The following is a 22418-nucleotide window of genomic DNA, read 5'->3' as shown; positions in this document are numbered from 1 at the left end:
CAAATTTATTAGAGCATAAGCTTTCGTGGGCTACAACCCACTTCTTCAGATGCATCCGAAGAAGTGGGTTGTAGCCCACGAAAGCTTATGCTCTAATAAATTTGTTAGTCTCTAAGGTGCCACAAGTACTCCTGGTCTTTTTGCGGATACAGACTAACATGGCTGCTACTCTGAAATATTCTAAAGCATCTTATAAAGCCAGGGTATCAAACAGTTGTGGCCAGATCTGGTCCAGGTAACTTTAATTCATGAGAGCCCCATAACTAGGTTCTCCACAATCTCAGTTTAATTTTTTGGTAAATTATGTTTCTAGCCTACATGAGTGCAGAGGTAACCTTCCACCTATGAACCAATTGTAAGCCATCACCACAATGCCTGCCTGAGGCTGCAGAGACTATGAAACAATGACTCTGGCATTAATTCCTCTGCCTTCTATTCAAGGGAATAGGGTATCAGTTCTAAAGCCTAGAGATCACACATCTATGTCAACATTAATGATTGCATTGCTGGAAAAGGGTTGGAGAGAAGCCCTCCACAGGAGGGAATTAGGAGTTGCAAATGCAGGAATAAATGTTTAGTTACTCCATAAAGGCTGTATTGTCCTGATTTCTGTGTGAGCCTCCCACAAACATCAGTATGGTCTCTGCTGTGGATCAAGGGGAATGTGCCCCCTGAATTTATATCCTAGTCCCCTTACCATGATTAAACAGAATCTTGGGCTCTCCTCTAATGAGTTTGAGACCCCAGTTAATAAGGTTTCCATGCAGTTAAGCTGTAAGGTCATGCAGCTGGCAGGCTGCGATTCTCAGACTGTCTGCATTTGTAAGGCATGGAACTAAGGATGCTGGTTGCAATTTTCAAAAGCACCTACTGACTTTGGATGCTCAGAGACAGTTTAAAGGGGCCTGTTTTAGGGAGGGTGGGTGTTCAACACTTTCTGAAAATTAGGCCCCTTTAAACTCTCTCATATTGGGCATCTAAAATCACTAATCTGTCTTTACCACATTATTCTCCAAAGCTGATGGGGTGAGCTGACTGCAGTTCATGCCACAATTCAGACTCGAAGATTTTACTAAAAATCTGATGCATTATGTGAGCTGATCTTTCCTTGTTGAGTAAACAGTCCAGGAGTGAACAGGTGTGCAATAGCAGAGCATTTAGGTGTAGCAACACTTGGCAGTACAGTATGCAGAAATCCATCCAGAAATACTCTCATTACAAGGAAATTAAATTATTGCTGGTAGGTCTTCCAAGCATATATGTACTTCAGATTTTTCTCTACTGTTTAAGGCGTAAATTGCCAAGTTGAGTTGTACTCCCTAATTGTTGCTTGACACAAGGAAAAGAAGCTGAGAAGGGCAGTAAAACATCTCCAAAGCTCCTCAAACTTGTAAGAAGCCACCAGAATGGAATAAAGTACTTTTGCATTGATGCAGTATTACAGCATAAGACATGGTTGCTTTTGAAGTGTGACAACTGATGAAGGCAACAGGTAAAAACCCACAAATGTTTGAAATATACTCTTTAAGTGGCAGGAATCTATTCAAAAACAAACAAGCAGCTCTGAAATAAATGTTTTGTCATTGTTTTGTAAACAGCGTATGGGATTTTACAATACAGTAACACCAGAGGGCACTGCTGCTCAATCATTATGCACTGGCAACCTAACTAGCATGATGAGTCTGTTAAGGATTCTAACAGGGATTCTTTTCCATGGTGCCATTTAGAATGCCTGCAGAGCTTACTCTTTAAATGGAAAGGGCTCGGGTAGTCTGCTCACCTGAATGTTTTAATCCTGTATAGCAAAGGTGTTGGCTTTCATTCTGACAAACTTCCCCTCTTCCCCCCCAGTTCCAAGGTCACTTCCGACAGAGCATTCAGATGCACCATTGTTTCTTAATCCCAGTTTGGAGTTACTGGACAGTGACAGCAGAGTCTTGTGCTTTTCCTGCCTGGTTTAGAGGTGAAGTTCAAGAAACTCTCCCCTGTGCCAGGCATTGGAGATACTGCAAGACTGAGAAAGCACCACTACTGCATTTGCCATAAAACACCAGACTCAGGGTTTCCATAATCTCCCCACTATCACAATCACTAGCTCAGCTCAGCCCAGCCACTAGGAGTGTTAATGCATACCAGCCACTGGCATTTAACCAGTGTTGTGTAACCCTGCTCAGAGCAGGTCAAGATGGAACACAGGCAGCCTGTCTACACTAGTGCTCCCACCATGGAGCTGAGTCACTGATGGCAATAGCAGGAAGGTTATGGACAAACGAAGTCCAGTGTAGACAAGGCCTAGGAAAGGCATGGCTAGAAGAGATAAGCAGGCCAAGAATTCCCTTTGTATTCTCTCCATGTCTGAGCAGTGACCTCCTCAGGTACCCCCAAGTCCACTTATTGTTCTCTGAAGTCTACCCAACCATAGTCAGTGATCTCCATCTGTCCTGTCCAGAAAGAGCACAGATACCCTAGGAGGCTCCTCTCACACTGCCAACCAGCAGCTTTTTGGTCAGTTACAGTTAAGTTGGTGTTCAGCAGTTCAGAGTGATGGATTCTCTCAAAGGAGGCTGTTATCTGAGCCCAGGATGTTAAGAGGCTACTACTGTGAGGTCCTGCTGAGATTTAGTCAAATTGTCTCACCATGTCAATCTTCCATGTGGTCACAGGATCCAGTTACTACATGCAAGTCCACTTCTGCACTGTTGGTTCTTTTCAACAGTAAGACAAATCAACAAAACCAGCACCTAGAAACAAAGTTGTTTTGCACCGTAGGACTCAGTTTTGAAAAAGCCTTTCAGCTCTACTCAAAGATTATCTCCACACTACCAGCTGCTGCTCTTCTCCCAGGGTCACTGCAGGGAGAGGAGAAGAAGAAAGGCAACACTTCTTAAAGCACTTCAGACAAGGTCCAATTTCCAACTGAATGGTTCAAGACAGCAGGCATCTTACCACGTAGAGAAAGCTTACAGGCTGGGGTAGAGGACTTCCAGGCTGCTGGAGGGTGGTGAGGGGGAAGAGCAGTCAGCTGGACCCTTCGTTTTGGCACATGTGGCAGAATCCATTGCTCACTAACCATCTCTTTACATTATATGGAGAAAAAGTTTGAGTTCAGCCTCAGAGATTAGTGTTTAGCAATGAACTGAAAATCTACTTCTGCAAGACACAACAGGAAGACCCCTTTCCAATGTGCACAGCACAGGGATTTCAAGCAAGGGATTACAGTCCCGTAGCCAAGCTTGGTAATGGTGAGTAAAATGTCATTCTCCTGCAGCCAAGACAGTGCCAGTTAGGGCAGGCTTCAGCTCATTCAATTTGTGATCTGTGTAGCTTTTAGAAAAGGAAAGAAGAAGAGGGAGGTCTCCTCCTGGCATGTGTCTCAGAAACATACTCAGTCTTCACTGTAAGCCAGCAGACCATGCTGTGTGAAGCTGGCAGAGCATGGAGAGAAGGATCATGACTTGGGCCAGAGGTAGACCCATTGAAGTGGCAGGGGAACTCGTGAAGAGGAGGCTCTGTTTGAAGCACTGACTTAAACAAAGGCTTCCTCATTGGGAGTGCCATTGATTTTGAGGAAGAGTTTGGCATCATCACTTCTCTGCTGTTTCTCTCTTTCTAGCCTGCGTTTATAGCAGATCAGATAGACCGGCAGGCAGAAGCCCAGCATACTCACTCCAAGAAGCCCCACGTTCACCTACAAGGACAGAGACAAGCAGCATTAGATAGGTAGGAAAGAGACAATCCTGTCTGTCTGTCACACACACACCCCCCCCCCAGGGCCTCATTATTTCACCCACCCATGCTGGACGTGAGAGATGCCCTGCTCAATACATCTGCAACAGCCTACATTTTAGTTATACAACATTACTAGCAGAATCTGCATAGAGAGCTATTGGCAAATGCTGCAAAAGCAGGTCAGTCAGTGCCATGTTTGAAGAATTTTTTGCTAGACAGAAAGAGTAAGGCAGAGCAGTCATAGCCATGGCTATGACAGACTTCAGCCAGTCTATAGCAGTGACATTTTCTCGGGAAAGGAATGGTGTCCCTAGCCTCTGTCTGTCAGAGGGTGGAGATGGATGGCAGGAGAGAGATCACTATCATTGCCTGTTAGGTTCACTCCCTCTGGGACACCTGGTATTGGCCACTGTCGGTAGACAGGATACTGGGCTAGATGGACCTTTGGTCTGACCCGATACGGCCTCTCTTATGTCTCATGCTCATGGGAAAGAGAAGGGGAAAAGGCAGAACAGAGATTGGGGCTATTCCATGCCAACACTGCTGGCCCTGCAGTTGAGCTAAGTACTACCGGAGTACACACAGCATCTGCAGTGGTGGCTTTCCTAAGAGCTGGCTGTCATACTCAGGAATTAAGCTTCTTCCTGTCTAGCTTGACTCCACTCACTCATGAGACTGCTTGCAGGCTTCCTCTTCATTCCTGCACCTCCAGAGCCACGTAATCCTTCTGATGCAATCTATCCTTGCCCCTTCTAAGCAGCTCTGCTTCAGGGCTTTAAGCAAGTTGCTTGATACAGGGTTGGTGAGAAAGACCACACAGAGCCCCCATCCTGGACAGCCACCTGACCTTCACAACTCAAGATTAGTGCAAGCAGCAACCCAAAACTCAGTGCTCACTGGGAATACTGAGGCTCACAGCTCACTGGCGAGAAGTTCTGCTGCATTCACTATCAAGGGGAGAGAGAGAGATTCCCTCCTAACTAACTAACTATCTATCTCGCTACACCTGCTGCACATGAACTGGTAACAGAAATTAATGCTGCAGCTTCCCTTCCCCTTCTTAGGTCCTTTCCAGTTACACTGGTCGTTGTGGTGTTTCACTGCATAAATAATGAGCTTCTAGAAAGAAAGAAAAAATTCAGCCTGTCTTCTTGAAGGCATTTAGGGCAGCCAAAGATAAAACAGACAGGTCCAAAAGCATACAGAATTCCTAACACATTTGAGAGCTGCTGAATAGCCTTTAGAATACCTCCATCTGCAAAGGAAAGGAACATCTCCTGGAGGGGCCCCATCATCACTGCCAGCACTCCCAAAGGAAAGACATCTGATTCCTCATCTCTGTTGAGCAGAACCCCTTTCTGCACACTTACTCCTGACCTCTCAAGGAGAACATGAGCCCTATGGCCCTACAACCAGGCTTCCTAAGGCTAATGACAGACCCTAGCAGAGCTGGGTCAGCAATCCACACCAGTCTCATACTGCTGGAAGTGTGAACAGGATTCTCCTCATCCCCATTTCCCATATAATCACTGGTCAGATTCCAGCACTCTCACTGCTACTCGTATAAAAATCATTTACCCTGGAATGCCCAGGCACAGGGCATCAACCAAAACTATGGCTAGATTTAACACAAGGCTCATTAACTTTAACCACACATCTTACTAAAGATAATGTGAGTTAAGAGAAGTTTAATAAAGTATAGTCTGGTCGGTGCAGGCATTAATTAGGAAGGAATCTATAAAACATACCCCAGAAATAAACACCATTGCACTTGGGTGGGCAGGTTGCCTTCCTCTAGGGCAGTTATTGGCCACAGTCTGAAGTGAGCAGTGTACTTGAGGACCCACAGTCAAACATCAGTGCCCACCCCTAGATAGCTGATCACAGCATAGGTCTGTGCGTAGAATCCCCCTTCATTTTGGTTGGTTCTGTGGAAAAGGAATCCCCTCCCCACAAATGAAACTGGACCCACCACCAACCCTTCATGCTAAGTTTGGGGCAGACTATATTTACTCTTCCCTCCCTTACCCAAAGAGGGTCTCCTTTCAATGGTCCCATCATTGCCAGGAACAAGGGCTGCTGCAGAAGAGCAAAAAGGGCACTGACCAAGGACTGCAGTCCCGTCAAGCTGCCAAACTGCGTTGAGGGGTATCTGTCGACACAGAAAGCAACATAATTACCACACCCCACCTTGAATCTTTTGTGCTACTCAGGGGACCAGACTGGGCATCTCTCCCAGCAGCAGGTTCCCAGCTCAGTTGTACAGAACTCAGGAATTTCTCGTTGTGTATGAATATTATGTGTATTAATTAAGATTGGCATTTAAAGCGGTGCGATTCAGAGGCCAAGTGTCTCTTCTCTGGATTATTCTCTGCCTGAATTTTCAAATTTAGGGTTTTTTTTTTGGTTTGTTTGTTTTTTAAAACACAAAATTGCAGATTAAACATAGTGCCATAGTCAGCACAGGCCAGTTGTATTCTGTAACTCTTTGGAGTGCTTCTCAGTACCCAAAGGAAACAAAAAAGGGTGAAAACAATAGGTTTTTGTAGGGGCTTCTTCAAATTGTACATCCATCTGCGCCAACATCTGGGACTGGGCCATCAGTTTCATTCCCACAGCTCATCTGGGCACAACTAACTCACTCTGGAAATCACCAAAACCCTGTACAACGGGTTAGCATGTGCCAGACATGTTTTCCTATTTAGAAACAAAGTCTGATCCTCTGCCAAGTTCAACTATATTGTTGATTGGAAAGTCGCTGAGTAGTAGATATTACTTATGAAAAGCAAGTCTTAGGGCAGGTTAATGTCTTTGTTTTTCCATGGTTGTGCAATTTTTAAATTTGACTCTTAGGAAAAAAGAAAAAAAAAAAAAAAAAGAGGTGGCGTTGGACAAAACCAACATCTTAACTTTCTTTTTTATCTACAGCAAAAGTTATTGATCTGTTTGTCCCTCAGTCCAAGAGTTCAGGTCAGAGGAAATGGATCTTCCCATTGTTAAGTAAGTTTTTTTAAGTTTTGGAAGAGAACACTGATGTATATATATTGAGAACTTGTATATGTTGGATATAGAATGAATGAATGATCCACACTACTGGGTAAAGGTGCATAGGCCTCATTAACTATGTGTTTATTTTGAGCAATGCTCTGACAAGCTGATAAATGTCTAGAAACAGCTCCATTCTCAGAGCAGACTAGCTATGTGCCCCAGAAGTCAGAGTGCCCTGACCAATATTTCATCAAGACATGTACCTGTACCTACTCATAATTAGGGCAAGTTAGCTAAAGATTTCAAGTTTTTTAACCCATATGATGGTGAAGCCAGTTTAGGACGAATTGCACCTGAGGTCCACATTAAGCATATCTATGCTTGTTTCACTGCAATAAGTAACTACAGGTCAGCATTAGGCACAAGCAAGGACAGTAATCACCTGGGATACTGCAGTCCTGCTGCCAAGTCCTATGGTGACACAGACTAAGCCATAAGTGGACTCAGTTGTTCCCTCTGACAGCAGGATCTCACCATCATGTGTCCCTTCCACCCTGGATCTTTGGGTAATCAAACCCACAGGCCAGTCACATGCTGTATATGAGCAAGGTTAGACTTACACAGCTGCATAGAGGCCTCCCACCGCTGAGTGGATGAATCCTCTCACTATTGTGTGCAAAATGAAGGAAAGGATCTGAAAGAAGCAGGAAAAAAAAAGGCTGAATAACAGTCCAAACCCACCCCTCCACCCCTGTGCCTGCTGCTCCTCCAGTTCCAGGAGAGGCCTAAGCAGCTCCAGAAACAAAGCCTGCTCATACACTGGGTCAGCACAAGGAGACAGACAGTTTGTCTGAGATGATGGCACATTGCGCTTTCGGAACCTGACTTCACTTCAGTCTGTCTGCAGAAGGGAAGTTGCTGTTCTGAAAGCGTATCCTTGGGTTTTACAATGGTTCAGGCACTTGAACCATTACTGGAAATGCCAAAGTTGAAGACAGATCTGCATGCCTGCTCTCTCCTTAGCTTTATTCACTCACTTCCTGCTTGATCCTCTCTAACAGCTTTGAGAAAAAAATAAAAAAGCATTCAGTGTGTGCAGGGGGGGTGAGGAGAGGAGAAGCTGGCATCCTCCCAGTGCATTTTGTGCTATAGAAATGTGGGGCTGGATGGAAATTCGAGAGGTCATCAAGTCCTGTCCCCTGATGTCTGGCTTGTGGTATGCACCTGGCAGAGGCATGAAACATTTACACATGTATAACCCCACTGACACTAAAGGGTGTAACTGAGGACAACATTTGGCCCACTACTTGAACAGTGGAGTCTGTGCAAGTATCATGCTGTTCTGCTTTACAGATTTTCCAGGAACCTCCTTGCTTATCTGTAGCTCAGGCCTGGATTAACAAAGGCACTACTGACAAGAGCTGGTGCTCTAGGCCTAAATCTCAGGGTTTATTTATTTATTTTACATGAAAGTGTGTGTTTATAGTCCTCATACTTGCAAAGGCCTGAAAACATGAACACAGTGCAGACCAACTCAGTGACATCTGCCTGAGCCTGCAGAGAGCCTAAAGCAACAGCTCTAAAAGGTGTTAACTGCCCCCGTACCTTTAACTGGATTATCTCCAAAACTCACTGGACTGGGGGGCCCTGCCAAGACTAGCCCAGCAGAGGACTCCGTTTGGAGATGCATCTCTGTCATTAGCCCCCCCAGTGTTGCCAGCTCTAGTGATTTTTCCTAAAGCTCCAGCTTCTGGACTCAGATGATTATGGGGAGTCTCAAATTTAATTTAAATATAAAAGTAAGTTTCTAGCTTTTGTGGTTAATAAGAAAAGCTAGTAGAGTGGTTTAAAACAGTGTTACAAGTAGTAAACACTCGGGGTCTGTTTATTTTCCTTCTAGTTTTTGAGTCTCTGACTCAGGATTTTTGAATGTGGTGGCCAATGCTGCATCATGGCTCTACTGGAAGAGCCCACCCACCCACCACATAGAGGTAGAGCCATGGTATAGCCATGGCATGGGGAGTCTGGCCACAGCACTGGGGCAGAGCCAAGGGGGACCCAGTTTGTCTTAGCCTGTCCTTATTCTATATTATGTTCTAATTTATCCAAGACAGGAACCATAGGCACTGACTTCCCCTCTGCCCCAGACCCCACCCCACTACCCCTTCCCCAAACCCCTGCTCCACCTCACCTCTTCTCCTCCCCCAAGCATGCCCTGTCCCCACCTCCAGCCCCTGCACGCTGTTCTCGGTGAGCAGGAGACACTGGGAGGGAGGGGGAGGAGTGATCAGCGGGGCTGGTGGCAGGGGAGAGGTGCTGGGGAAGAGGGGGGAGCTTGGCTGCCGATGGGGGTGCTAAGCACCCACTAATTTTTCTCCATGGGTGTTCCAGGGCTGGAGCACCCACGGAGTCGGCGCCTATGCCAGGAACCCTGCAGTACACCACTCCTTTTGTGAAATACTCACCTGCAAAGGCAGGTTAGGAATGAGACAGGTAATTCCAAATCCAACTAGTAGTATGTTGGTGAACACAAAAGCTCTTGTGGCATTCGAAATCTTCTGAATCTGGCGATCACGTTTTTTCTTTTTTTTACCATCTCTGGCGGGAAAGCAAGGAATATATCACACAGGCAGTGTAGCAGCTACTAGAATTCACAACTAGGAACCTGAGAAGTTAGAGGATACAAGAAACCAAAATCCCCACATTGGTATACCTGAGTCTTGGCCTGTACCTGAGACTCCAGCCTCATCTACAAACAGAAGTTGCATCGTTTAACTAAAATAGCTTATGGCAATCAGTTTAGTTAAATTGGTGAAAATCCCTATATGGACTCATATTCATCAATTTACAACAGAATTAGATCTGTTTAGTTTAATTGGGTCAGTTAAAGATATCAGATTGGACCCTGCAATGTGTGCTACCTACTGATTAGCATCACTCTCATCAGCCTCTTCTGAACCATCATCACATTCCTTCAGCTTCCAGTCCATGATGTAGCCAATCATGGGGGCAGTCATCAGGCAGAGCAGCTGCAACACCCCAAAAACGGAGGTGTAGAGACTCACTGCAGAGAAAAGAGACAACATGTCAAAGTCCCCCAGTGGGACTCAGCAGTAACAGAAAACAGCAGCAGGTCCCATTTCATAACAACTGGTCATTTTATCCACTCAGGCCAGATCATTGGTAGCCTCAGACAAGGGGGATGAGGGTGTTGTCTTATTTACTGCTCAGAGTCCCAGATCAACTGTAGCCTAGCAGGCAAAAAGTGTGTTACAATGGATATGCCACACTTGTCCACTCTAGCCAGGCTGATATATTTCATAATTTCCAAGAAGAAGTAACAACTCAGTAGCTAGTTCCCGGGAGGATGGCACCTGAAAGCTGGCTAATTTACAGGATAGAGCAGTGGCCAAAGAGTGGCACTATATGCAGCAGAGAGGCTTCTGACTGCAAAGAGTCTGCCGACCCTGGTCTGAAGGAGCAAGTCCCTGCCTGCCAACCTCCAGCTAGGAATCTTCTCCCCTCCCTTGCCCTGTGGTTCTAGCTGTGCCTCCCTCTGCTGTTGGTTTCCAATTCTGCCCTAGGGTTAAGAACTAGTAGGGGAAGTCATCAGGGCAGGTAGGATCCAGTGTGGGAAGGTAATCATGTTTTTTTGGAAGACAAGCCAGGATGAAAAAACTAGCTGCCTGCTGCGTGCTTAGGGAGGGGGCTTGTTTTGCTGCAGGAGAGGAAGGTGGGAGGAGCAGGGGAGGAAGCAGGATTCCTAGCAAGGGAAGGGCCCAAGGGTATCTTCTCCCTAAGGGAGAACTGTCAGAAGAGTAATCAGCAGAGATTGGTAATTACCTCCCTGCCTATCACTGTTTGTTAGCCACACAAAGACCAGGATCAGGGATGGGTTTAGAGAAGGGAAGAGTTTTAATAGCCAGTGGTCAGCAGTCACTCATGGGAGTCAGGACCCTCAGTGCTGTTACTGCAAGGTCCCCCAAAGAAACACTTAACAGCACTGTATCTACATGTTTGAGACACACCATGCAGCCAAGCATCACTGAAATACAGGAAGGAAGGGAAAGTTAGAAATGTGCTTAAGACACCCAGCTTACCTGTATCCATCACTGCATCAGCAAAGCAACAAAGCAGCAGCAACAAGAAAGCAAATATGGAAAAGCAAAGAGAGATTAGCAGCAGAAACCCTAGAAGCCTACGATACCCACCAGGACAGACAGGGAGGCACAGATAGGATATGAGCTCAGAGCAATTGCTTCATTCCACAGCAGAACCTAAAATATAAAGAGCTAGCCAGCTAATGGAGAAGAGTTTACAAGCAGCATTGTACAGCAGCTCGTGTAGGCTCAGGAGGAAACGCTGCTGCCTCCAGTTCTGGTGAGTCACTGGGGAATATTCTCCACAATGCTTCCCCCCCCCCCCCCCCACCACCACCACAGATCATGTGATTGTGGACTTGTGCATGACACAGAGAGGCTGATAAATCAGAGCCAGTGCAGTTCTGGAATAAGGATCAAGAATCTGAAACTGCCCACTTCAGCACTAAGTGCCCACAACTGCAAGCAGAACAGGACTAGGTTTAGTACCCGCCTCCCTACAGGTCTCCATCACAAAGAAATACAAACATGTGCAATGCCCATGAGGCATGCTGGAGCCATTTGAGCAGAGAACTTAAACCCTTCTTCTACCCGGTGTAGTAAGAGCAGAACTCCAGCTGCCCCTCATCCCCGCCATGCTCAGGAATGTTTGTAGGTGGGGTCAGCACCTGGCACACTGTCTCCAGGTATCTGCCTATGATGCCAGGAGTCATTACGTTTGTCATAATTAGGGCAAAGTAAGGAATCTGCAGCTCCAGTCTCAAGCGCAGACACTGCTAGCCCTCTAGCAGATGTGTCCTTATTGGATCCACAGGCACTTTCACACCACAGCATCCTCCTCCAGCTAAGAAGACAGGGTTTGGAGGAGTATCACCCTCCTAAAAGACTGAGCTATCTAGCAAGGGTTTTAATAAGAGGCCAAGAAGTTCACCCCATGGCCAATAGCATTTCTCCCATATCACGCCTAACCCTCTCCAGCCTTGGCATGTAGAGACCAACTGTGGGGACTGGTTAGGGGAGGGGAGAGAGGGAGAGACTGTTCTCTTTGGAGCAACTGCAGGACCAGATAGGATAAATTAAAACCGGGAGCCCTCTCAAAACCCACTTCTATTCAATACTAGAAGAAAAGGCTCAGCAAATGATGGCAAGCCTTTGGGGGGGGAGGCAAAGCTGCATACAATTGTACATACATGGGAATTGTCTCCCACACACACACTCATGTAAATCGTGGTCTTAGACTGTGAGCTCCTCAGGGCAGGGACTATGCGCACCACTGTCCTTTTGCAGTACTCAACACAATGAGCCCCTTGACGAGCTTTGGGGTGCTACCACAATACAATTAATATCACTTCTTCTATACCACCATGGAAAAGATGGCACTTTGAGACAGGAAATTTGTCTGTCTGTATTGTAGACACCACAGGTGTCGGGAGGAGTGGACAAGAGGACCATGCAAGTCACTTAGGAGGTTACTGCACCCATGTTTGCTCTCTTATCTCTTAGAACATAAGAAGCTTTGAATCCACTGCTCTGTCCAGCTGCAGGGAGGTTTCAGAGTCAGGTCTGAGTCAGCATAATATATGCAGGAAGCAGGACTTACAGGAAGTATCAGTGTCAGACTGTAGCTTACTGATTTTACCCCCATCTCTAACCATCACTGCCTACCCTACACTCGGTCCTGTTCAGGGCATCCTCTTGAATCTGAAAACATTTGGAACAACCATTGAGCCACTCAGCTCTCTCCTTGTATTATTCAGTGCAGCTGAGAGCAGTTACAGGGTCTCTTCTTGAACAAGCCACAGTATGTAAGAGCAGCAGGAAAGGGTAAGTAATTAATAAAATGTATTTGTCCAGCCCTTCCCCTAACCCACATGACAAACTAGGGAAATGTGGTCTGGATGAAATTAAGGTGAGTGCACAACTGGTTGAAAGACCGTACTGAAACAGTAGTTATCAATGGTTCACTGTCAAACTGGGAGGGCATATCTAGGGGAGTTCTGCAGAGGTCAGTCCTGGGTCCAGTAGTATTCAATATTTTCATTCAATCACTTGGAATAACGGAGTGGAGAATGTGCTTATAACATCTGCAAATGACACCAACCTGGGAGGAGTTGCAAGCACTTTGGAGGACAGGGTTAGAATTCAAAATGACCTTGACAAATTGGAGAATTGGTCTGAATTCAACAAGATGAAATTCAATAAAGATAAGTGGAGTACTTTGCACTTAGGAAGGAAAAAAAAAAAATCAAATGTACAATTACAAAACGGGGAATAACCAGCTACGGGTAGTACTGCTGAAGAGGATCTGAGGGTTAGAGTGGATCACAAATTGAATATGAATCAACAATGCGATGTAGCTGTGAAACAAAGGTTAATATTCTTGGGCGTATCAACAGGATGTATGCAAGACACAGGAGGTAACTGTTCCACTCTACTCAGCACTGATGGGGTCTCAACTGAATACTGTGTCCAATTCTGGGTGCCACACTTTAGGAAAGATGTGAACAAATTGGATAGAGTCCAGAGGAGAGGAACACAAGTGATAAAAGGTTTAGAAAACCTGACCTATGAAGAAAAGATTTTTAAAAATTGTGCCTGATTAGTCTTGAGAAAATAAGATGGAGGGGGGACCTGATAACATATTTGAAAACTGTTAAGGGCTGTTATAAAGAGGACGGATACTTTTCTCTCCATGTCCAGGGAAGGTAGGACAGGAAGTAATGGGCTTAATCTGCAGCAAGACAGATTTAGGTTAGCTATTAGGAAACGGTTTCTAACTCTAAGGGTAGTTAAGCTCTGGAACAGGCTTCCAAGGGAGGTTGTGGAATCCCCATCACTGGAAGTTTTTAAGAACAGGTTGGACAAAGTCCTGTCAGGAACGGTCTAAATTTACTTGGTTTTGCCACAGTGCAGGAGGTTGGACTTGATGACTTCTCCAGATCCCGGTCAGCCCTACATTTCTGATTCTAAAGCACATTTCTACACCTCTGCATCCTTCTCAGAGCTCTGTGTGTGAACCAAGCAGACACAACCCAGACAAACCTACTGTTTTCCTGATACTATGGAAACTCTAAAGACAGCAACTAGCATGCTGGGTTCAGGCTGTACCACAGGAGAAATCCAGACGGTGGCACAGAAACAGATACCAGGTTTATGGGACACAACCCATTTCTCAGCATTTTAGAGTTTTATCTATTCACTTGAACTATTACGGGGTCCAAGTAAGAGTTGTACCAAGAGAATAAATCAGAAATTGACACAAAAACTAAACACTCATGCTTTTTAAAAAAAAAAAAAAAAAAAAAAAGATGGGATGTAAAATAAAACCAAAACTAACCTCAAGCAGTAAAACAAGCAAAATGGAGGAGAGTAACAGTGAAAGAAGAAATGTTAAGTGAGTGAGAAGCATGGAGCCCATTTTGGGAAAGGCATCCAACCCTGGGCTTTGTCCTATTTAGTGGTTAACGTCTATGTTGCCTCTTTAGCATTTGGCTCTCTCTCTCTCTTCTGGCTCGTCTGTCAAGCACTGGACTAAAGAAACAAAGCAATTCATGGAATGCTGGGGCATTCTGAGTTTCTTGCATTTATTCTCCTCTCCTCCCCTAGTGCCTCATGATTGTTTTGAAAGAGTGCCTCTTGATTTATCAGCTTCACAAAATTCCAGATTTAACAAGTTCAAACCAGATCTTACTGCACAAGACAAAATTGGGCTATATTTTGTTTTGCAATTCAGGGTACTTTCAGTAAGTAAACTCTAAACTAATGTACTCTTTCCTGTTGGCTTCCTTCACTGAATCAGACACAAACAAATCCCAGAACAGAAGCTGCCAGTCAGCCTCCCAGACACACAACAGTATGCACAAGGCTATCATGACATCATTTCCCCTCAGTGCTTTGGATTGAGTCACAGAAAAATATATATATCTGTAGTTGAACTCAGCTGCTCTGTATTTTGTGCTTGCTCAGGATAAAAAAAAAAAAAAATACCCAGTGGAACAGGTTTTTATTATGGCCCTCCCTGACCCGCCAAACTTGGTAACCCCTGTTTAAGGACACAAGATGGAAAGTATTTAATAAAAGCTTGGCTGAAAATAACTTGATATTCGAGCGTGCATCTTGTTATTTGACATCTTGTTGCCCCTCTGCTTTTAGCAGGTTCCAGCCACCCATCAGACCATGACAGCAGCTGTCGGTTACACTCTGACCACTGAGCTGGTGACAGGCAGATAAACAGAATGGCATCTGGTGACTAATAAGAAACCAACATCCCCGGTAGGTGAACGGTCAGGATGATTTCCCTGTTTCAAGGGAAGAGGTGAGAATTCTGGGTGTTAATCTACCTGTCTCCAGGTCTCCCTCCACAAGGAATCCCAGGATGTTGTTCATGGCCCCCATGTAGAAAATGAGCCGCAGCTGAGTGACGCACATGGTGATGAGGCTGAGTAGCAAAATTGGGCTGAAGACACTGTGCATAAAGGACGGAGATGCTGCAGAGGAAACAAGAGAGTCTCTAAAGAAGGCAGCCTCTGGTAATGGTTATTAAACAGACATGACATCAGAACAGACTGGATTGTTTAGATCAATAGTCTTCTACTGGCTACATTACATAAACACAATACTCTAGGGACAGTCCAATGGGGAGTTCAGCGCCAGTGACTAACTTGTGCAGAAGGGACTCCCTAAAAAAAGGGGGATGATGTGGGGAGGACAACGACGAGTAGCTATAAGAATTTAGCGTGTCAGTCTTTAGCTATAACAGTTCATACATTATGTACTGTCTATGTAATGTTCACCAGCACCCAGACATCTGCCAGGGTGGCAACATATGCCATCAAGGTATGTGCATGCATTTGGGGGGGAGGAGGGGGGGGTTATATGTGCCTGAATATATACTTATCTGGACAATGATGAGTTGCACACATGGGTTAAATTCACCACATGTAAGGGCCTGCACAAGGCTGAAATATTGCTTAGCTCCTATTTTGAGGAGTTAAGTGGTGCACTGACCTTGTGCTGGTCCTTCGCACTAGGGTGAATGTCACATGCACAAATCTAGAGACAATACCTGCATCGTCTGCTTGACACTTCACTTCCAGGTCCACTGTTGACAGACAGAGTTTGTTTCCCTCTTGAGCTGCCAGCTCCTTGGGGTTCTTCATGGAGCTCCCCACACTCAGACGACGTCCCACTGTGGTCACCTGCTTGTAAAACTGTTTCCCTGTAATTTTGTGGTCAAATCCCAGCCAGCTGAACTTGATCTTCACTCTGTGTGGGCAGAAGGGGGGGGGGGGAAAAAGAGTGAGAGCTGCAAAGCAGAGCTGAGATATTCATGGACTGATCTAAGGATACTGGAGTCACAGGATGCAGGAAGGTTGACTATAGGTTAAAAATCAACATCTGGAAATCCATAAAGAGCCTGGGACCCAAAAGAGAAACCTCTCTCTCTCTCTATGCCTTACTGCCACATCAAAGATGCCAGAGCTGGAACTGCCTCAGTAGAGAAATGAAGTTGCTGCTAGGAGGGTGTTTGCTGTAGGGAGTCCTAGAGGCTGGAACACACCATCCTCCCTGAATATCAGGAGGATCACTAGGTAGGATAAACATTTATAAAGGGCTGTAAACCTTCACACTTAGGACAGAAGTCAACCATAAATATTTAAGGTTAGGAATAAATGCATCTTCCTCTGAAGCAGCTGATGCTAGCCTCTCTCAGAGATTGGACCCCCATGACTGATCCAGTCCGGCAATTTCTATATTCCTAAGAGCAGAAGGAGACACTTACGTGTAGTCCATGTCTTCTGGTCCTGGGAATGGCTCCAGTGGCCAGTTGAAGAAACAGTTGAAGAAAACTAGTCCTGCACAGGATGCCCAGACAATCAGAATGAGGATGAAAGAGACACCAAAGTCATATATAACCTGGAATTCACAACAGAATAATATCATTAGCACATAAAATATCCTATGCTCTAGTGTTTGCTGAAATAGATTTGGGAGTAAGATGGAGGGGAAAGCATGTGGCATTTAAAAACAGGGTTGCAAGGTGACATCTAATGAAGGAAGGAATTCTGTGACATCATGTAAGCACAACAAAAGTTTTGCACAAATTTATGCACACATCTTTATACAAGACATCAGTTACAAGAAAACAAGGAGCTTCTGCTGAAATTGAAACCCAGCTCTGTCAGAAACAATACAGTAACTCCTCACTTAAAATCATCCTGGTTAAGGTTGTTTCATTGCTGATCAGTTAGAGAACATGCTCATTTAAAGTTGCACAATGCTCCCTTATAACATTGTTTGGCAGCCGCCTGCTTTGTCCAGTGCTTGCAGAAAAAGCAGCCCTTTGGAGCTAGATGGTGGGGGCTTAGAACCAGGGTGGACCGGCAAACTCCCCCCCCCCCACCACCACCCCACCAGCTCCCCGCTCCCCTAAGTTCCCTGTGTGGCAGCCGCCCAGCAGGCTAGCAACTGCTGGGCAGTTCAGCTGTCCCCCGTCCCCACTGCCGTGTGTTGCTCCTGCCCTCTGCCTGGGAGCCTCCTGCTTGCTGTGCGGGGGGGGGGGGGGGGGGGGGGGGGGAGGGGGGCTAATGTCAGTGTGTCCCCCTCCCCCCTGCTCCTGTACCCTATCACGACAGGGCTCAGGATCGAGGGAGCTTGCTGGCAGCAGCTGCCATCTCAACTTGCTGATCTACTTAAAAAGGCAATATACTTAAAGTGGGGTCAGAGTACTTAAAGGGGCAATGCGCGTCTCTCACAAACACATCGTGTGTGTCTCGGTCTGCCATGCTGTCTCCCCTCCCTCCATTCGTGCTGCCTTATAGAGTATGAGGCTACATTAACAGCAGCAACGTGTTAACCTTTGAGAGCTCAGCCAAGTGCTAGTTCATCATTTAGCAGTACGGCATTCCCTGGGAAATATCCCACCCTCTTACTTCACCACCTCAACCAAGCGTCACAATCATCATTGCTGTGTACAGTATTAAATTGTTTGTTTAAAACTTATACTGTGTATGTAAAATAGAGTCTTTTGTCTGGCGAAAAAAATTTCCCTGTAACCTAACCGCCCCCGCCCCCCATTTACATTAATTCTTATGGGAAAATTGGATTCGCTTAAAGTAGCATTTTTCAGGAACATAACTACAACGTTAAGCGAGAAGTTACTGTACAGTCATTTGAGAAGTTACATCTAGATCTTCTTAGGAAACCCATTAGGAACTTTGCTGCATGGCTGGTATAACTTGATCTGACCTACTGTCCAGACCCATAAGAGTCTTGGATTTATATAAGCTAAACCATATTAATTTTGCCTCTGCGGATAAAGCTATGTATTAAATAGCACAGATTTATTGGCTCTCCTTCCCTTTCAGAGCTCTCCACAAAACTCTATAATTAGTCTTATCACTATCTGAAGGTGCACAGCCGCCTCCAGATAATAATCAAAAGCTGATATTTTATTACAATCGGTCCCATGGATTCCAGAATTTAAATTTTATATTTTTCAACTCCAGAGATTGCGTATATCACTAAAGGTGGAAAAATGTTTTGTTTCTTTAACACCACTATAATCCTATGACTTGTGTACTTTTCACTGAAAACCATCTCAGAACTTCTAAAAACCATCCTGGCCAGTTTATAGACCTATCTGAGGTACTATCTGGCCTCCATTATCATAGTATCTGAGCACCTCAAAATCTTTAATGTATTTATCCTCCCAACACTCCTGTCAGGTAGGGTAGGGCGATTATCCCTATTTAAAAGGACTTGCCCAAGGTCACACAGGAAGTCTGTGGCACAGCAGGGAAATGAACGCAGGTCTCATGTATCCCAGGTTAGTACTCTGTCCACTGAACCATCCTTTCTAATGACCATCATGCAACATGGAGTCCTAAGACAGCAACATCAGAATTGCTGAGACAAATTTGTCAGAGCTCAGGATTCCACATCCTCACCTTGATTCCAGGAAAAGTGACAGCTGAGGAAGCGTAGGAGCCAATCATCAGAGCAATGAACGTGGAACGAAGGTCACCAAACATGTTGGGCAGCTGAAGGGGGGGCGGGGGAGGAAGTGGGAGGAGAAAGAAAAAAAAAAAAAAAAAAAAACTTGTTGAAACTGTAATATGGGAAGAAGAAAGTGAAGAAGGTTGCTTTGAGAAGCCCCAGCACCAAAAATGTTTGCCTCTGTATCTAGGAAATGGAAGGAAATGTTAATTATTCAAGAATTTATTTGGCTTTCCACAACAGTACACTGGGATGCAATGAGGCTGTGAAAGTGCCCATCTGCTCTGCTGCCTTTAGTGTTCCCCCTATCAGGGCTTGCCTACACAGGGAAGTTTACCAGTATAATTATACCAGTATGTCATAAACTGGAAAAAGCACTTTAATTCCAGAATAAGAGTGTCCATACAAGGAATTATAAGTATATCACTATAGTTATACCAGTAAATTTCCCCATGTAGAAAAGCCCTCAGTAACTAGCTTGTAAACCAAAAGAAACATGGCCAGGGCTGCAGCTTTTCTTGCTGCCTTTGGGAGTAGGTCTTCCCCACACATTAATTATCCTCTGCATAAAGGTGTCTGTCCTTAACTCCCCCACTGCCCACTCCTATTTTCCAAGGCAAACTGTGTAATCACCACCTTTCTCTACACCTCTGAATTGTATACACCTCGGTCCTGTCTATTAGCTAGAAAAGGGGAGATTAATAATGCTCCCAACCTCTAACACACAACCCACAGGGTACTGATCTCCACTACTCACTTCCCTATTTCTCATTCTTCAGCATCCTACCTGCATCACGGTCCCTCAAACTCTAGGGGAGTTATTCCCAGCACTTTCTACAATGCCACAATTGTTCATAGATCATAAAGCTAGAAGGGACCACTGATCATCTATTCTGATCTCCTGTATACACAGGCTATAGGACTTCACTTAATTCCTGTTTGAATTAGAGGATATCTTTTAGAAAGATATTCTATCTTGAGTTAAAAATTGCCAGTGATGGAGAACCCACCACAATCCTTGGTAAATTGTTAATTATCACCACTTAAAAAAAATGCACTTAATGACAGAAAAGCAAAGAAAATGCAGATGCAAATGCTGCAACACCTTATGCTGATGGGTGTAAGATTCTGCCCTCCCTCATCCCAAATCCTACCCTGGATCAGTGTCCTCTAATGTTTTTAGGTTGCTTAGGTACCCAGGTAAAAGGGCATGATCAGTTTATAATTTTTCAGACCTATTTTCTTCAGCAAGTTGCACTGAAGCCCAAGCTCCCATTTCTAACCAGGCCCCAATCTCCCTCTTTGATGGTTCCTGCAAATTCATACATTGCTACAGGTCCTCTTCCATGTTATTAACATACAGCAAATAGCAGCTGGGACAAAGCTCATCATCTTAGCACACAACTGGGCAGGACAAGTATCCAGATACAATTTACTTTTTTTTAAATTTACTTCACAAAATGTGTCCCACTCCAGGAGTAGCAGGAAGAGTATAAATTGGGACAGAAGAAAAAAAAAAATCTTCTCTAAAAGAGCCATGGAGAAGAAACACCACCAATATTTTAAATATCCAGAAAGGGATGAGTCCCCATTACTAATAACCTGTGAGCTTGGATTCAAAAAAAGAATCACTCAAATCAGAGGGGTGCTGGGAAGTCTCTAAAATTGGTTCTTTCCTGCAGCTTATAAACAGGCAGAACTTCTGCACCAAGTAGAGCGGCCTTTCCAATTTTCATCTCAAAATGAGTTCAGGGATTAAAATAGCATCATTAGCATGTTAAACAGAGGCCTTAGTTGACACCCACAGACATATACAGTTGTCCACTTCTAATACTGATAAATAAAGCAATATTATTATTTTATTTGCTGTTTATGGACCTTGCTGAGCTGGGAAAAATTAGACCGAACCTGAAGAGACCAGCTCTCACATACACGTGCTACAATAGGAAAACAAATCAATTTTTCCCAGTAATAAGGCAGGCATGCCAGTCTGTGCCAAGGCAGGATCTCCTGCCTGTTTACATTTTGAAGTACTCCTGTAAGTGTTTCTCAGGCAGGAACACTCTGGAAGTTCCATCTGGCTCAGTTATTTGTCATGGTTATTTCTCATTACAAACGTTCGTATGGAATGCATCTCAGGTCCTTGAATCACCCCAGAGCAGGAGCAGCAGTTATGATGTTTAGAGATTTAGGCCAGGCTTATATTACCACTTACTTTGGTATAACTTACGTTGCTCAGGGGTGTGAATAAGCCATTTCCCTGAGCGACGTAAATTACACCGACCTAAGCACCCGTGTGAACAGTGCTATGTCAGTGGGAGAAGCTACCACCTCTCATGGAGGTGGATTTATTATGTTGATGGAAGAGCTCTCTCCCGTCAGCACAGAGCAATAGTCTCCCACCTTTTTATGGACAAGATCACTTTTAATTTAAGTGCAACCCAGGATCTACCCCACCCCTTCCCCAAGGCCCCGCCCTGCTCACTCTATCCCCCCACCCTCCATCTCTCGCTCTCCCTACCCTCACTTTCACCGGGCTGGAGCAGGGGGTTGGGATTCAGGAGGGGGTGCAGGCTCTGGGCTGAGGGGTTCGGAGTGTGGGAGGGAGTTCTAGGTGGGGCCTGGGGCAGGGGTGCAGGAAGGGGTATGGGGTGCTGGCTCTGGGAGAGGGCTCAGGGCTGGAGGTTTGGGGTACAGGAGGGGGCTCAGGGCTGGGGGTTGGGGTGTGGGAGGGGTGCAGGCTCCAGGATCCCACCAGGCAGCACTTACCTCGAGCGGCTACCGGTTGCTGGCGCAGCGGAGCTAAGGCAGGCTCCCTGCCTGCCCTGGCCCCACACTGCTCCCAGAAGCAGCCAGCACATCCCTTTGGCCCCTGGCAGCACCACCCCCAAAGACCCCATTGGCCGCAGTTCCCTGTTCCCAGCCAATGGGAGCTGTGGGGACGGTGCTCGCAGGCAGGAGCAGTGCATGGAGACTCCTGCCGCCCCCCAGGGGCATGCTGGCTGCTTCCTGGAGCAGTGTGAGGACAGGGCAGGCAGGGAGCCTGCCTTAGCCCCGCTGCGCCGCCGGACTTTAGCGACCGGAGATTGCGATCGACTGTCAGAGGCTCCAGGATTGACTAGTCGATTGCAATCTATGGGTTGGTGACCACTGGCAAAGAGCATCTTCACCAGACGTGCTGCAGCTGCGCCATGTAGCACTTCTAGTGTGGACTAGCCCTTCCTCTACTTTGGGGAATCCTGAGAAAACAACTTGGTGGCAGCAGGGTATGCTGCAATGTTCTACAGTAGGGCATGCCCACACCCAGATACCTGCATCCAGAACAGCTGTCTTAGGGAGGTGTGCATTGGAAACATATAAAGCAATCTCTTCCCTGGCATGAAATTCCAACTCTGGGTGTGGTGGCCTAAATCTGCACCACAACACAACACTTGTCACACTGTAACCTCTCTGTCTTACTCTAGAAAGAAGCTGGTCTTTGTCACCAGGCAGGGAATTCAGCTTCTGTTTATTTAAACTCAGTAATACCCTAAACCTAAATAAGCCTACAGAATTACAACAGCTGCTGCGGGAAGGGCTTGGAGCAGGGCAAGTACTCCACAA

The 22418-nt window shown here is 45.6% G+C and overlaps 1 protein-coding gene across 4 annotated transcripts in view; it reads right to left on the bottom strand.

Moving 5' to 3' along the window:
• Positions 1-2138: 2138 nt before the first annotated feature.
• The window catches only part of SLC43A2 (solute carrier family 43 member 2), a 39423-nt gene continuing 19143 nt past the window's right edge, over positions 2139-22418 (bottom strand). For 3 of the 4 annotated variants that reach the window (XM_026656539.1, XM_026656541.1, XM_024194384.1), the window contains 9 exons: positions 18767-18859; positions 16600-16733; positions 15883-16082; positions 15158-15304; positions 9643-9781; positions 9183-9315; positions 7338-7411; positions 5758-5881; positions 2139-3688 (listed from right to left, as the gene is read on the bottom strand). In XM_026656539.1, the coding sequence (XP_026512324.1) occupies positions 3527-3688; positions 5758-5881; positions 7338-7411; positions 9183-9315; positions 9643-9781; positions 15158-15304; positions 15883-16082; positions 16600-16733; positions 18767-18859 (1206 nt within the window). In that variant the 3' untranslated portion in view covers positions 2139-3526. The remainder of the gene's footprint in view (positions 3689-5757; positions 5882-7337; positions 7412-9182; positions 9316-9642; positions 9782-15157; positions 15305-15882; positions 16083-16599; positions 16734-18766; positions 18860-22418) is intronic. The other variant, XM_026656540.1, reaches the window with a different exon arrangement.

This window comes from Terrapene carolina, unplaced genomic scaffold, assembly GCF_002925995.2.
Source record: "Terrapene carolina triunguis isolate 2854851 unplaced genomic scaffold, T_m_triunguis-2.0 Scaffold231, whole genome shotgun sequence".
In the NCBI taxonomy this organism is placed as follows: Eukaryota; Metazoa; Chordata; order Testudines; family Emydidae; genus Terrapene; species Terrapene triunguis.
This window is presented reverse-complemented; position numbering and strand designations above follow the sequence as displayed.